At 45.3% G+C, this 15,462-nt stretch overlaps 1 protein-coding gene across 1 annotated transcript in view; it reads right to left on the bottom strand.

Moving 5' to 3' along the window:
• LOC144121824 (chymotrypsinogen A-like) overlaps positions 1–15,462 on the bottom strand; it is a 40,092-nt gene that overhangs the window by 20,421 nt on the left and 4,209 nt on the right. Inside the window, exons 2-4 of the mRNA XM_077655236.1 lie at positions 13,980–14,181; positions 7,382–7,508; positions 3,140–3,275 (exon numbers count right to left, since the gene is read on the bottom strand). Coding sequence (XP_077511362.1) covers positions 3,140–3,275; positions 7,382–7,508; positions 13,980–14,181 — 465 coding nt within the window. The remainder of the gene's footprint in view (positions 1–3,139; positions 3,276–7,381; positions 7,509–13,979; positions 14,182–15,462) is intronic.

Raw genomic sequence — 15,462 nt, 5'->3', positions numbered from 1 at the left:
ACACTCTTTATCGAACCCTGCAAAATTACCTCAATGTTCTTGACAACTGGCTAGGAAGAATTCATCTGTCCCTTAATGTGAAGAAATGCGCATTGTTAGTATTTCCAGTTTCTGTTCCTGTAAACATCTGCCTGGTCTATAGAAATAACATAATACCTCAAGTTCAGACGGTGAAGTATCTCGGTGTAATATACGACTCTACTCTCTCCTGGCGGCCACACATTGAGCAAGTTTCTGCAAAAGGAGTTCGGGCCATTGGCATCCTACGCAGGCTTTGTAGTGCTAGGTCAGGCATGAGAAGGCATACGCTTCTGATGATTTATAAAATGTACGTCCGCCCAATTTTGGAGTTCGGGTGTGTTTTATTCTCAGGAGCTCCTGCCTATAAACTTCGCCCTCTTGTGCTTTTGGAGCGTGAGGCGTTGCGCCTTTGTCTGGGGCATCCAAAATATGTCGCCAATGCTGTTCTGCACCTTGAGGCGCGAATGCCTTCGTTATCAGCTAGGTTTCGCCTTTTAACAGTTCAAACATTTTTAAATTTGTGCGACTCACCTCTTCACGCTTCCAGTATAATATTTCTTAGTCAACCTTCCGCCTTTTTTGGTGCTGCCTGGTCTCGATTTCATACCCCGCAGATATGTTACGTGTAGTCCCTCCTTGATCGCATAAATATTCATTTCACTGATGTCCGCCAAATATATAACAACTCCTCATCTGTCCAGATTGAATTCGATGACATGTTCCCATCGAATGCAAAGCTGCAGCCCTTCCCGCTTCTTCAGGGTCTATTGCAGGACCACCTAAGGTCCTTTCCCTCTCATGTTCTTATTGCTACCGATGCCTCGCAGGATCGCGATAAGGCAGGTGTGGGAATTTTTTCACCTTCACTGGATTGGTCTTTTTCTCTCCGTCTTCCTGACTTCACTCCAATTTTTCTGGCTGAATTATTAGCAGTAATCTTAGCCTTACGAAAATTAGAATCTACCGTTTCCCAGGTCGTGGTTATGACAGACTCTCTGTCCATTTGCTCTTCCTTATCCTCACCCACTGACTCTCGGCCATTACGCCTCTTTAAGTTCCTGATTCCGCTGCATCTAAATTCGGTAAGGTTGCTTTGGGTACCAGGTCACATGGGCTTTCACTTAAATGAGGTTGCAGATTCCTTAGCAAGAGCCTCTCTCAGCGGCCCAATTGTTGCTGTCCTACCATCGTGTGCATATACAGCTGCGGTGAGGTTTCGCAGCTACACAATATTTCAGGAATTTGCTGCCTCGGCTCTTACATCACCTCCCGAATATCAGAATCTTCTGCATCCTTGGAGTAGCAAAGACTGGCGCTCACGCAGACTAGACGTCTCTTTCACGCGCTTGCGTTGCCGGGTTCCCCTTCTAAATTTCTACCTTCACAGATCTGGACTGGCAGCTTCCCCAATGTGCCCTTTTTGTGCCGAACCTGAGACAATAGATCACTTCCTGCTGTTCTGCCGCCGCTTTTCTCATTTGAGGAAGCGTCTTTTGCAAATTCCATTTCATCAACTGGGCTTGCCTGTGTCTTCCGCGGTTGTTCTTTCCATTGGCGCTTCTTTGCTTGGACGAAGCGACAGGAGTGTGCGCTCTGCTGTGCAAAATTTTCTTCAAGAAACGCAGCGACTCCCATTCTAATTTCTTTTTCCCGATCTCAGTCAGTAAGACATTGCAACATTACAGGCATTGTGTACTATTATGCACATTAAGCAATTGTCCCGTCTTCGATCTCCAAGTTAACTGGACCCCTTTCCTTCCCTCTTCCAATCTCTCAGACTACATACTATTACCACTCCTTTTCCCGTCAAAACTTTCCTGTATCCAGTAATTAACCGCCTGTGTCTTGGCCACTCCCTCGTAGTGGGTATGTGCCAGCAACGTCTGAGGCCTTCCTTCCTTCCTTCCTTCCTTAGTGCCGCCCGTAGCTGTTCATTCGTTTTTGTAAATAACTGTAAATATATTCTTTCCCGCAACATATTTGGTGGAGGTGCGGCTTTCCTCTACGCCTACCGAAGACGGAGCTCCGCAGCGGCCGCCAGCTGACTTCGCTCACCATGACCCAGGACGCCTCCCAGCAAACATCACAATCGGCAATGCCATCGCTCGTTCTTTCTTCCCCTCGGGACCCTGGGACATTTTCTGGCACCGACAACGTTGACGTGGACGACTGGATCAACATGTATGAACGCGTGAGTACGTACAACCGCTGGGATCCGACCCTTATGCTCGCGAACGTCATCTTCTATCTAAAAGACACCGCCAGCGTCTGGTACGAGACTCACGAAGATGATTTGACCAGCTGGGACGTCTGCAAGCAGAAACTGCGCGAGCTGTTTGGACGGCCGCTCGGCCGAACACTCGCCGCTAAGTGGGAGCTTGCGTCCAGAGCTCAAACGTCTACGGAATCCTACTCTACTCCTACTCCCTCTTCCAATCTCTCAGACTACATACTATTTCCACTGCTTTTCCCGTCAAAAATTTCCTGTATCCAGTAATTAACCGCCTGTGTCTTGGCCACTCCCCCGTAGTGGGTATGTGCCAGCAACGTCTGAGGCCTTCCTTCCTTCCTTCCTTCCTTCCTTCCTTCCAAAAGACGCGGGTTCGATCCCGGCCGCGGCGGTCGAATTTCTATGGAGGTGAAATTCTAGAGGCCTGTGTACTGTGCGAAGTCAGTGCAAGTTAAAGAACCCCAGGTGGTCGAAATTTCCGGAGCTCTTCACTACAGCGTCTCTCGTAGCCTGAGTTGCTTTCGGAAGTTAAACCCCTATAAACCAACCAAACCATTTTAAAACCAACCTTTGAAACCTTAAGGCATGACCTAGAAATTCGCTCTATTTTTAAAAGGATATTTACTTCTACGTTATGTCATCTAAGCTGCACCTCTACTCTGTACCATGTATCGAGTAGTTTCTAAAGGCACCAGTATGTCTCTTCCCGTCCTCGCGCTATTGACATGGCTGTTTTTTTGTGCGTGGAACATAAAATGTGTCTAGTTAAGTCTAAATTGCGGCATTTTTACATCATAAGCAAAATAGGGGTAAAGAACATTGTGTGTTCTCTGAAGCAAAGCGATGAGCATGTCAGAAAAACACAAACATGATGAGGTAATAGCAAACCTTTGTAACGTCCCCACCCTGTTACGTAGACATCCGTGTTTTCAGGCAGCTCGTGCATAGCCTTCGGCAAGCAAACAGGGGCAATTCTTCTGGTGAAATTTACCGCCTCCTTCAGGGTTAGGATAGCGATGTCGTTCTGAAAGCAAGAGAACAAAAGGCGGTCTCTTAGGAGGAGACTGCGGCATCACCCATGGCTTAACAGTCAGCTCTCAACAAGCCAGAGTATCCGTTTAAGCTACAAACCCAACCCGTTGGGTCTTCGTCAAAGATTTTCACGTTCAAGAACAAAAGCTATATTTTGGGCTCTCATGTTTTTATCACTCTGCCTGTCTTAGCCAAGGAAAGGTTGCAAGACGGGGCCGCAATGATATCCTACTTTTTTGGGGGAAGAATTATTGTGTGTAATCTACGAAACGTCATCTCTGTCATAAAATAATATTTGGGGACTCTTGTTTTCATCAATCTACCTGTCTGAGCCAAGGAAAAATTGAAAGACGGAGCCTAATAGAGATGCTGCTTTTTTTTTGTCAAATATCATTGTGCGTCACTTACGAAATATCATCTCAGTAATTATGAAAATCTTACAGAAGAAAGGTGACAAGATGGAGGAAAAATTGCCGCCGCACTTCAGTGGCGGTGTTCATATATGAAGCCTGGCCGGGGAGTTATGCATGATCTTGATTACTGAAAAGAACAACGACAACGAAAGTTTCTGTAATCGGTTACCGTCATCTGTTCGAGCCCGCCATCACGGCACCATGACGTCAACAAGGAAGCCATGGATTTGCAAGCGGCCAGTAACAGTTTTTCTTCCTGCAAAAATTGGATCACCGTGCGGCTCGCACTTTCCGCTCGGTTTTTGGGCCGATTTTCACTTGCGGCGTCCGATTTCGCTCGGTGTCACCTCCGTATGCACTAGAGAGAACGCATGACAAACCGTTTAAATTTAGTACCTGCAACCGTACTTGTCTGTTTTTGTTGTTATCAATGATTGTGATTGCGAGGGTAAGACCCGAGAATGTATTTTGCCCGCTATTTTATGCATTCTCTTCAATATGCTTTAAGGCTGTTGAGACGCTTGCTTTTTAGTGTTCTAAATAACTACTATGTAAATACAAGGTCCATGCATGTACATGTTTGCTGAGCATACCCGCTGCAAATTGTCGTCGCCTGCATTGTTGCTTGTTAATTTTTTTCGAAATATGTGGTTGTGGCTGCCCGGATAACCTCTATTGAAATTTATGTTTAATTAACCCGAACGTACTAGTAGAATCAGATGATCAGGAGCCGAAATAGCGAATCATCTTGGTAAGAAGAGGGGTTTCAGAGTGTTAATCCGAAATTTTTGACAGTCTTCCAAAGTTGGTATCAGCTAGCAAAAGTTATTCATATTCAAGAACCGCTTCTGAAACCGAGGGGCTTTGAGCAATCAGTCAACGGTGTGACGCGCGCGAGACTTTCCATTTAGATCAGAAGCGAGGAACTCGCAGTAGAGGGCCTTAATTTGTAACCATGCATTTCTCTTCTGTTCATTTTTGTTGGCCGCCATTGGTCGCTGCTCCCACTACCGTAGAGTGCAAGAGCAGACATTGCGGTGGTGGTTGAAGAAAGGTGGCCATGATAACACCTGCTTGCATAGAAGCATCAACAGCCATCGTCGCACTGGCCGAATGGTACCGACGCTCACGAGTGCGGGGCATGACGACGCGTTGGACGTGCCTGGAGAGCTTTACTACCTGTGGCGCCGCCGTTTCCTTTCTTCTTTTTCGTGCTCATATTCATCTAAGAAGCGCACTTCTTTATGAGACTGTTCTCCTTCATTCGCCTACGGACTTCGCTTGCACGTGGCGATAAGAATAAATCTAACAATACATACCCTAAACCGATAAACTTTTGGGGTAAAACAAAGGCCAAAAAGCAATTTTCTCTTCTTTTTCACTGCATTCAAGGAGCGTACGCTTGAATTAGTTATTTTTCTCTCTCCAGAGCCCGGCAATAACGTTTTGAAATATCGAGGGGTATAAAACGTACACGTGTCATAATTATCACAGTGACAATACCGTTCACATGGACTTCTGGAACTTTTTCTTCTTTAGCGACTTGGATTTGACCCTCTTGCTCTTATCTCTACATCAGTCCTGTGATGTAAAAGATTTTTAAACCAGAATGGCCCAAACTAAACTTCGAGAAAGTGAGATATTTACGTCAGAACAGGCTCACGTGACGCTCACAGTTCGGAAAAATGATGCAGGAAGGTTAATCCTAGAAAAGTGGCATGAGGACCCCTCTAAGAAACCAGAGAGAACGTTCACGATGTAGAAGATTAAGAACCAGCTAGCCGCAGTTCTTGGTGTTTCACCGTTTTGATTATTTACGACGTTGGAATAATTGGCATATCCTAGGCGTGCGAGTCGGCGGTGATGGTGCGACAGAAAGTTAGTTCCACGCTGAAGAGGTAGGACTGCTTTTCAGAAGCTGACACCTCGGCCGATCGTTCAAACGTCAGCCTGAGTGCAAATCTGCCAGATAAACATTTTAAGCGAAGGAGCTGGTGAGAGGGGAGACTATGATGTGGTGAGTACACGTACTTATCGGATGGGCATTGGCTATAAACTACTGCTTCGAAGTTCTTGGGGCCAACAACATTAAAAGGGGTGATGTATTCCATTATCAATGGAATACATCACCCCATGATGATGAAGATGATGATGATGAAGAGAGTCTATGGCCAAAGAGCGCAATGGCACGGGATATATTTTCCACAACTCAAGGTGGGCAAAGAGACACCTTTTCCAAGCATTTCACCCCTTACTAGCCAAGCACCAGGCCTGGTTAGAACTTGTACTCATTGTATCACCGGTGGGTACCCGACGGCACTGGGGATCGAACCCCGCACCTCCGGCATGCGAGGCGGATGCTCAACCACTCGGCCACCGCTGCGGTCTCAATAGTATCTTTCGTGTCTATTGTTTGTTCCGAACAGCGAGGACAGAAATTTCCGTTTTCCTTTATTGCAGTCAGCGACTTTCAAGGCAAAGCGTGACTAGCTATAGCGAAACTAATATGTGTTTTTGTAGCGATAGCTGCATTACGGTAGCATTTCGATCCTTCAGCGTGGCGGCGCCGCCACCGCCACGTGGTCACGTGATGGGTCACGTGGTGCGGAGCAGCTGATGCTGCCGGCAGTGCGGCGCGCCGGCGAAACCGAACTGCAACAGCTGTGCGCATGCGCTGTGTCAAGTGGGACTACGATGTAGAAGGAACACCCAGAGAAACGAAGCGGCGAAAGACTGACTTTCCAATCCAACTGAGGAAGTTCGACTGGGCCAGCTGTAGGTATCGCGTCACTTGAGCTTTAACCAGAGGTAAACCACCGCCAATTTTTGCGATCAAGGGTGCCAAGTTTTCTTTTCGAATCGCTTTTCAGTACCATTCTATTGCGAATTTTTTTTTACTTTTTCAGCATAGTAAGAGCAGCACGCAGCAAGGAGTTGAAACGCGAAGCGATTTGGAGTACGGGCCTGAGATGCCAACACAGAATACAGTATAAACACAAAGTCAACCGAATACTTAAAACAGCATTTGGTTCATGCTGCCTTTTGCGGTTTAGCCCTTTATTATTTTTTGTAACGGTTAAAGTTCTGTTAATCAAACGACACTCTATCTACAGCGTCAACAAAACCTTGTTTCTGCCTTGGTTTGGTTTATGGAGTTTAACATCCCAAAGCGACCCTAGCTATGAGAGACGCTGTAGTGGCGGGCTCCAGAAAATTTCGACCACATGGGGTTTTTAAAATGCACTTACATCGCACAGCACAAGGGCCTCTACCATTTCGCTTCCATCGAAATTCGACCGCCGCGGCCGGCATCGAACCGGTGTTTTTCGGTTCAGCAGCCGAGAACCATAGCGACTGTACCCTCCGACGGCTTCTTATTTCTGGGAACATCTCAGTAAGTATCCTTCGCAGGTAATGCACCTAACTGTAAGCATCAAAACGATGCGAGTCATTTTTGGGGCTTACCGTACCTTCAAGTCTGATGGTATTATGTGATGGGGAACAGAACTCCGCTGAAATTTCTGCCCACACCATAAATGATTGAAGTGATAACGACAGTAAATGATAGCGAGACATTCATAAAAAATCATATTCAAATTTCCTTGAAATGTGTAACAGTGGGTTCATGGCGAAGTAATTTTGTTGCAATCAGCTTTAACTGGGTCTCTTGAAGCCATTGCCTTACCTTGTGAGGGGGCGTATATTCTTTGTGGAAGCAGACTTCAGCCACTGCGACAGATTTGGCTTCAGATTCCACACTCGTCCGCTCATACGCACCTAGAAGAACCATCAGCATTTTTGCTGTCTTTCTCCTGCGAGCAAAAAAGCGGGCTTTTCAAGGAACATGTTCACAGAGAATATCAGCATGATCAGAGATGAAGTGAGTGCGAGCTCATTCATATTTACACACATATAAGAGAAGCTGGCGATGCAGAGCAAGTTACAGAGGAAGAGAGTCTCTAACTTTGTCATTCCGCGGCTATAGTTAATCTGTAGGACGGCCGCCTGCTCCCTTCCTCATTTGTTGGATACTTTGTTCGGTTGGTGGAGCGGTTGGCGCATTGTATTCATGTTTTTGTAACCGGGTGCACCTGTACGATTCCATGTAAGAGAATTAACTTTTCTTCATTACATTGTGACGTTGAAAAAGTGCCGTTATGTTTATTAATGCATTAAGTAACGAGTGCTACCTATCCACCATGCTTGTTTTTATAATGGACAACCTTCTTCTCCGTACGAAGACCAGGCCCGCTTGGGGGTTCTGCAGTTGTCACAAAATTCGGTGCATATTAGAAAGAAAGGGAGCACCGCGTAAGCAATCGTGCCCGCGCGCTGTAAAATAAAACAAAAAACCAGCGGGGAAGGAACCCCGGAGAGCGCGTAGCTTTGCGCGTACTGCTGCCACTCAGCTCGCCGGCGCCGCGCCGAGGGAGGCGTGGCGGCACGCGGCGTCGATTTTTCTAGAATGTCGGAGATGTTTCTGCTCGTTGTCGTGGGAAATGGTGTAACCTTGTCCGCGCTAAAGTGATACCCTATCCCCTTCGATCCTGCGCCAATGACTCCGCGTGGCGAGAATGACCTAGATTTTTCTGGACGGTGATTTCCGCGCTCGACCAATGGGGTCGCGTGCCCGGCGCGAGGAGAACGAGCTTGTGCAGTTGATACTGCGTGTATGTGCGCACCTGCCTTGGCGCGAAGAACAAACTGAAAAACAGACGCGGGCTGCGCTTATAAATGAGGGGCTGAAACCGCTGTCAGCCCGAGCCGTCGTTTAAGCTTCTGAGAAGCGCGCCCGCTCGACTCCCGGGTGAACACTATTCGGCCAGCCAAGGACCAGCGAGGCAACGTGCGCCAGACTGCGGATCGGCCTCGTCGTGCTTCTAAAGTCGTCGGACTGTCGCAGTGCCCGGTGAACAAATTGTGTTTTGTTGTTTGTCTCTCTCTCTCTCTCTCTTTTAGCGCACTATGGGTGCAAAGATTTTGTTAAATTGTAATCTCTCTCGATTGTTATTTTGCACGAGTTGCTTTGTATTTGTAAATCACTTTGTATCTGCTCGTGAAATCCTTTGTATCGTCTCTTTGCTGTATAAACTTTGTTTTGTTTTGCGAACCTTTGGCTCCGACCCAGTCTCTGGCTTCCGACCTGTGAAAGCTGGGCACTAAACGTCCAACCCCCTTGTCACTTGGTAGCTGGTCTCCGGCTGAGCTTGCCACGCTGAGTCGAGGGCACCTCCTTTGCGACCGAGACCGCTACCCCCATACGCTCTAACGGTATGGGAGCGCACGCAAAAGTGCGCGAAGTGCTGACAGTAGTTTTGGCTGCATTATAAGAAAAGCCGCGGAATATAACCCTTATTGATACATAGGAAGAAAAAAAGAGAAACTCTCTACGGCAAGTGGGTAGCCTATTAGTTTATATGAATGACAATTTCCTATAAAGCTTCATAATATAGTACCAGCCGCCGACAGGATCCGAACCCAAGACCTACGCTTGACGTGAACGGTTCTCTGAGGCAGTGTTGGCGGTAACGCATTAAATATGAACCAACGGAGTTATCGGTAACGCGTTCCTTTTTTCGGTAACTTAGTAACGTATTCGTTACCATATGAGAACTGTAACGGGTAACGTACTTTCGTAAACATTTTTCGGTAACGTGAGGTGTCCCGTTACTAGTTACTTTTTGCTTCAATTGTCCCCTACTTCGCCCCCCCCCCCCCACTTTCTTTAGAAAAAAAGAAGCGCAGAGCACCTAAGTTGATGTTGAAAATAAACAAACAGGTTCTCTCGACGACCTTTGTTACGGCTCGCATGCATGCCAGAAAACACCTGCTCTTGACGACACGCCCCCCCTCCCCAAAGAAAAAAAAAGGAAGAATAGCCATAAAGCACGAAACACGTGCACGAACACGCATCATTGAGATGCATGCCTATTTTAAGAGTGGTAGTAATTGTCAAGCCTAGATATTTCATGGATGTAACTGCATTTCTGCATTCATATCCAGTTTTGTAAACATATTTTAGAGGATCTTTCTTAGCGGTAATTGTCATTGACTCGGTATTAGAAGAATTGATTTTCATTGCTCTTTGTTCACACCAGTCCGCGAGTTTACACAAATTGGCATGCAGTAGTCACTGAGAGGAAGAATCCTTGATGACGGAATAAATGGTACAGTCATCGGCAAACATTTTTACAGTGATACTTTCATCAGCATTTTGAACAATATCATTAATATATATGAGGAACAAAAGCGGTCCCATCACTGATCCCTGCGGTACACCGGACAGAACATCCAGACACTCAGACCTCATTCCACCCCATTCAACGAACTGTCAGCCATTCTGTAGGCACGCTTGCAATCAACTGACAAGGAGGTCCGGCGTCACGATTTCTTTTAGCCTCTCAATAAGCAAGTTGTGCGGAACACTACCAAATGCCTTAGATAAGTCCAGGAAAATTGCATCTATTTGTTCACGATTATGAATAGCCAGAGAAAAGTAATGAATTACGGATAACAGCGGTGTTATCCATGGTGAAATTCGACAAAGAAGTTGACCCATTCAAGATAGTTGGATATATGATGAGCTATTATGTGCTCAAGCAACTTGCAACACATACATATAAGTGAAATAGGCCGGTAGTTTTCAGCATTGAACTTTTCACCGGACTTAAAGACTGACACTACTCTTGCGACTAACAAGCAACTTTGATCAAGTGAGGCATTTAAAATCACATAAAGGTAGTAGGAAATCATCTCAGAGTACCGATGGAGAAAAGCAATAGGAATGCAATCGGTGCCATTCGACTTTTTTGTTTTTATATTTAGTAAGAGTGCATGTATGCCCTCGCGGCTTAAAACTAAATTCGGCTTGTTAAGACAGGGAGGAAAAGCATTGACACTGGGGCGATATGCCGAGGTAGAAATGTGAGTGAATGCTTTTTGAAACCTAATCTTGAATTCGTTAGTAATGTCTTTAAAATCTGAATCCTTAAGGCGAAATTAAGTTGTTAATTTCTTAAGCCGAAGACGTTATAATTAAAATGAATTAACGGCAATGTAACATGCGCTACTTTTTTTCGGTAACGGTAACGCGTTACGTTTTTTTTTGCAGCTAACGTAGGGCGGTAACGCGTTCCTTTTTTCTTAGCGCAATGAGTAACGTATTTAGTAACTTTTTTACGGTAACGCCTATAGCACTGCTCGGAGGCGGCTGTCAAACATCCTTCTTTATAGTCTACTAAGGCGAATGCCTTTAATGGCTCATACTCGTGGCCATGGATCTGTCCGGCATCCGTTACATCAGCAACTCGACAAGAAATAAAAATCTTTGTTCATGATCGCATTGGAGCCACCATCTTTCCGTTCCGCAGCCGAGCGTGCTAACAACTACGCTACTTCTCCCAACACATATGTACTTCTCGTTGTCTAGGACGCTGGAGAGTGTTTGCGGAAAGGCGTCGAATCAGACGGATGCCTCCCAAACGTCCTCCTGTGTTCCAGCATTTAAGATTCACAAATAATTTTGTACTTAATCAACATCTTAACCACCCCTCATTAACACAAGCAGCAACACCGCACTAAAGGCTTCTGCGTCACCGCACTATTGGTCAGCAAAGTGTCCACCAGAATGTCTTTTGCGCCCCGCTCCCCATCACAGCGGGAGATATGGAACGTTCTGCATACAGCCTGACATTCGCGACATGTTTGATTGGCGGCCGTCATACGTCTCACACACACACACACGCACGCACGCACATTTTGCCAGTTTTGGTGGGTTTCGGACAGACACATCGGGCACGCAAGAAAAAGCGCTCCAGAAGTCTGTAGGGACGATAGCCAGATGCAACGGGACCCTAAAACCCAGCACGCTCTAATATCAATGGTTGGAAGCAAGCGTCACGTTTCCGTGTGTTGTTTTATACTCACGCAGATGCAGGTGAATGCTTTTTTGGCGTGTTTCTTGCAGAAAATTAGAGATGGCGTTTGCAACAGTCGCTACTGCGTGGTCGCTACCGCGTCGCTACCGGGTTCGAACATTTGAGCAAAACTAAAATGCTGCCATATAGACAAAGTTTCTACACTGACCTACATTACGTCGCATTGAAATGTTGTTGCAAGAAACAAGGAAGTCGACAATGGGTATAAAATTTCTATCTTGAACCTGATGTTAGAATGCATTCAAAATTTTTTGACCAAAGGCGCAGGCAGCCGCCATACATGAAAACGTTCTACACTAACCAACATGTTAGATTCTTTTGAAGGCTTTTGGCAAAATACGCAGAAGGGTACATTATAAAGGAAGCTTCTACTTTAAATCACATAATAGATTGTATTGACTGTTTTTGCCAAACGCGCAAAAGTCCCACACAAATGCATTTTTTTTATATTAACCCTTATTATCAGTTGCGTTGAAAAATTTTGCGAGAACGCTCAGAATGCTAACCAACATAAAAAATTTCTATACAGGGTGTTTCAAATTATTTGATGCTTATTTTGCTTCCAAAAGCCGTTATATACACGTTTCTATCGTCTCTGAAGATGAAAGTCGAGTCGGTAACCAAAGGCAACTGACAATTTTTTATTTCTGGTTTATACACACACGATTGTTGTGATAAATTGAAGGCCTGCGACAAAGAAGGCCCGGCTTAGAAAATGGTTGAATCCGCATCGTTCTTCAATATATGGAGCGCAGAAAATAAGCGTTTCGCAAATCGTTAAGTTGGCTTTCTCGCGTTACTTGTCGATAAAATGGCGTCGCTGCTAGCGGTATCATCACTGGAATGACGTCGGCATCATCTACGTCCTAAAGGAGATAAATTTTGTCAGCATTTGATTCAAGGAAGGCCCAACTTTATCAAATGCAACTTTGGAAAGCCAACTTGAAGAGATCGAAAAAGCATTTTTTCACATTCGGGATGTAGAAGCACGATGTTGATTCTGAAATTTAAAAACTATGCTCACCTTCTATTTCGATTACCTTCAATTTCGCAGTATAAATTTGCACCCAAAAATTAAAAATAAGATGTCATTCAGCAAATTGTCGCTTAATAATACTCTTCTCGTAATTTATTACGCTCTATGACATCAATAATATTCGTCTTAGCGCAAAATCAAATTACAAATACTGCGCTGAAGTATCTTTCACAGCCTATTGAACAAAAATCTGGTTTAAGCAATTTCAAACGCCCTGTGCAGCCATGATATTAGACTGTACTGAAAAGTTTCGACAAAACTAACAGTAGGTCACCACACACAGAAATTCCTTTATTAACGCACATTTTAAATTGTATTAAAATTTTCGGCCTAACACACAGAAAGCTACTTAAAAGGAGCATTTATACATTTCCAATATAGTGCCCACGCATTGAAAATGTCGGATGAGAGAAACTATGAACTTGCAGGTATTCGTCAGTAGTGATCCCTTCCCTGCAAAAATATAAAACGCTGCGCGATTTATTATGAAATAAAGTAATTACATTATAATTCAATCTATCTTATTTTCAAAATTTTTCAGTCCGAACATATTACAACTCAGCGCAAATCAAATAGATTTAGGTTCATTGCGTGAAGGCGGAGGGGGCTAAAAACAAAGTAGAAATTCATAAACTTACCGGTGACCAACCCGCTTTACACAGGCGAATAATTAGTTCAAAAAATTATGCAACACAGATTCATCGTCAATGCAGCCTTACGACTGCGGTACTATTAGGATGTGCTGACGTGATGGTAGCACTTTGTACAAACTTATTTTTCGGTGGTGGTGGGGGTGAAAACTTTAATAAACACAGGGGTGTTTAGGACATGCAGGTCCTGTATCCTGCATTTCTAGGAGCTTGCCACGAACTTTTTATGATATGCATGTTGAAATACTCCGTTTCATAAAGCTTTTAGCAGTTCATTTGGTTCTGTGAACAGAAAACAAAATGACATTGTTACTGTTCTTTTATAGGTGATACGGCACGCATTACAGCTTTAAAAACGAGTTGACCCAATAGGAGCTGAGTGGCGTAACAATCCTCCGGTGTTGACAATGCCAGCGATTTTGAGCGCAGAGCAGCAACAGCCTTCTCCGAGCCGAAAGAAAGCTAAATTAACGAAAAACTAAATATAGTTGTAAATTTCACTGAGGCCGAAGACGCTGCGAATGGGAAGCAAAGTATGCCCAGAACAAATTGAATAGCCTAAGGATGGTGCTGCGTTCCAACACAGGCTTCAATAACGGCCTCAATATGCAACTGGGTGCTTTGCCAGCCAATGCACGAAAACGTTTCTTCCGTACTCACAGGAGACAGTGTGCTGCCGTCACCACATGCCTGTCCGAGATGAGTGCGCCAGAGCATATGTGCTTTGAGAACACTTCGTTGGTGAAGACACCAGCATGCCATGGCCAGCTGCCCGGCACGGCTTCCTTGCCCCCGAATATGCGGTCTTCTTCGTCTAACACCGGTTCTATGGGGGTCTGGCCGCAGTTCGTACCGTCAGTGCCTGCGTTTTTCAAGAGAATACGAGCTTGTATGCATGAAGAGCCATGGTGCAGTTAATTGTGACCACCTGGCAAGAGAAGGAGCAGCTGCTTCGGCACAGGTAGTGCTTAACTCTGCGTTTTAATTACAGATTTTTAATGGGTGTAAAACATTTTACCGTCGTCAACCTGATCTTACTATTGGTCATTGCTCGCTTCACTTCAACGATTGTGCCGAGCATTCTCTTAATGAATGCTCCCTGTTACGGAGCGCATTTCATATTTTCCGGCTGTGTGGTGCATACTGCTAAGGGAGATTAATAAAAAAGGATAACTCAAATGCAATCAGTTTTAACTATGAACAACTCACGCAGCAATAGCAGTGGGTTTCTTTCTCGGTAACTATCTTTTACGTGCGGAGGTCTGTTCTCAGTAGACAGTTTTAGCTGTGCGTACGCAAGTGCTTGCGTACCCAAAGAGCTACGGCGCTGCGTGCGTTACGCTGTCCGCTCCGAAGTATAGTTTTAGCTGACCGTGCCGTAGCGTCCCTCAGGCGCACGTGGCGCCATCTAGTGACAAGAAGTCAAACCACATCAACGCTCGGTTGAAGAAAATTTCATCCGTGATTACTGATAACTACTGTGAGTGCATTGGGAGCCTTTTTTGTTCCAAGAAGAAAAACTATGCAAACCGAAGAAAATGCAAGAACTGGCTAAAAGTTAGAAAACTGCTTCGCCAGGTGTCGTTGCTACGAGGAAAACACACTGAATATAGTTAGGCCTAGGAGCTTGAAGATCGCCAAATTATCTGAAAAACAGGGGCTAGTTATCGCTTATACCACTACGTGTGGGCAAGATTAGGCGAAATAAAAGCGAACCGCTACCATTTGAGCGAGCTATTGCGTCGAAGAATCCAGCGGCGACATGTATTTATACCGAAGCGGGCGAGCAGGGCGCCGCCATCTTGTCAAAGTTAGCGTACGCAAGCCACGCAAGCGCCGCAACGCAAACTCCGCTGGCTACCGTACGCAAGGCTACCGTACGCAAGACGCAAGGCTTGCGCTTGCGTTCTGCGCATGCGCACTACCGTCCCCGCAAACTCCTCGCGTACGCTAACTCTGCGTACGCACAGCTAAAACTGTCTAGTGTCCACTGGCATGAGCGTTGACTAAGCTCATGTACGGCTAATGGTATCAGTGCTGCGCAATTTTTCATTCTGTTTAGACTAGTGTGCGTTTGTTTTCTACTGCGGCAACTCTCCTTTCTATGCAACTTCAATGCATTGCTTACGCTTGATTGTGCAAT

Source organism: Amblyomma americanum, chromosome 2 (assembly GCF_052857255.1).
Source record: "Amblyomma americanum isolate KBUSLIRL-KWMA chromosome 2, ASM5285725v1, whole genome shotgun sequence".
NCBI lineage: Eukaryota > Metazoa > Arthropoda > Arachnida > Ixodida > Ixodidae > Amblyomma > Amblyomma americanum.
This window is presented reverse-complemented; position numbering and strand designations above follow the sequence as displayed.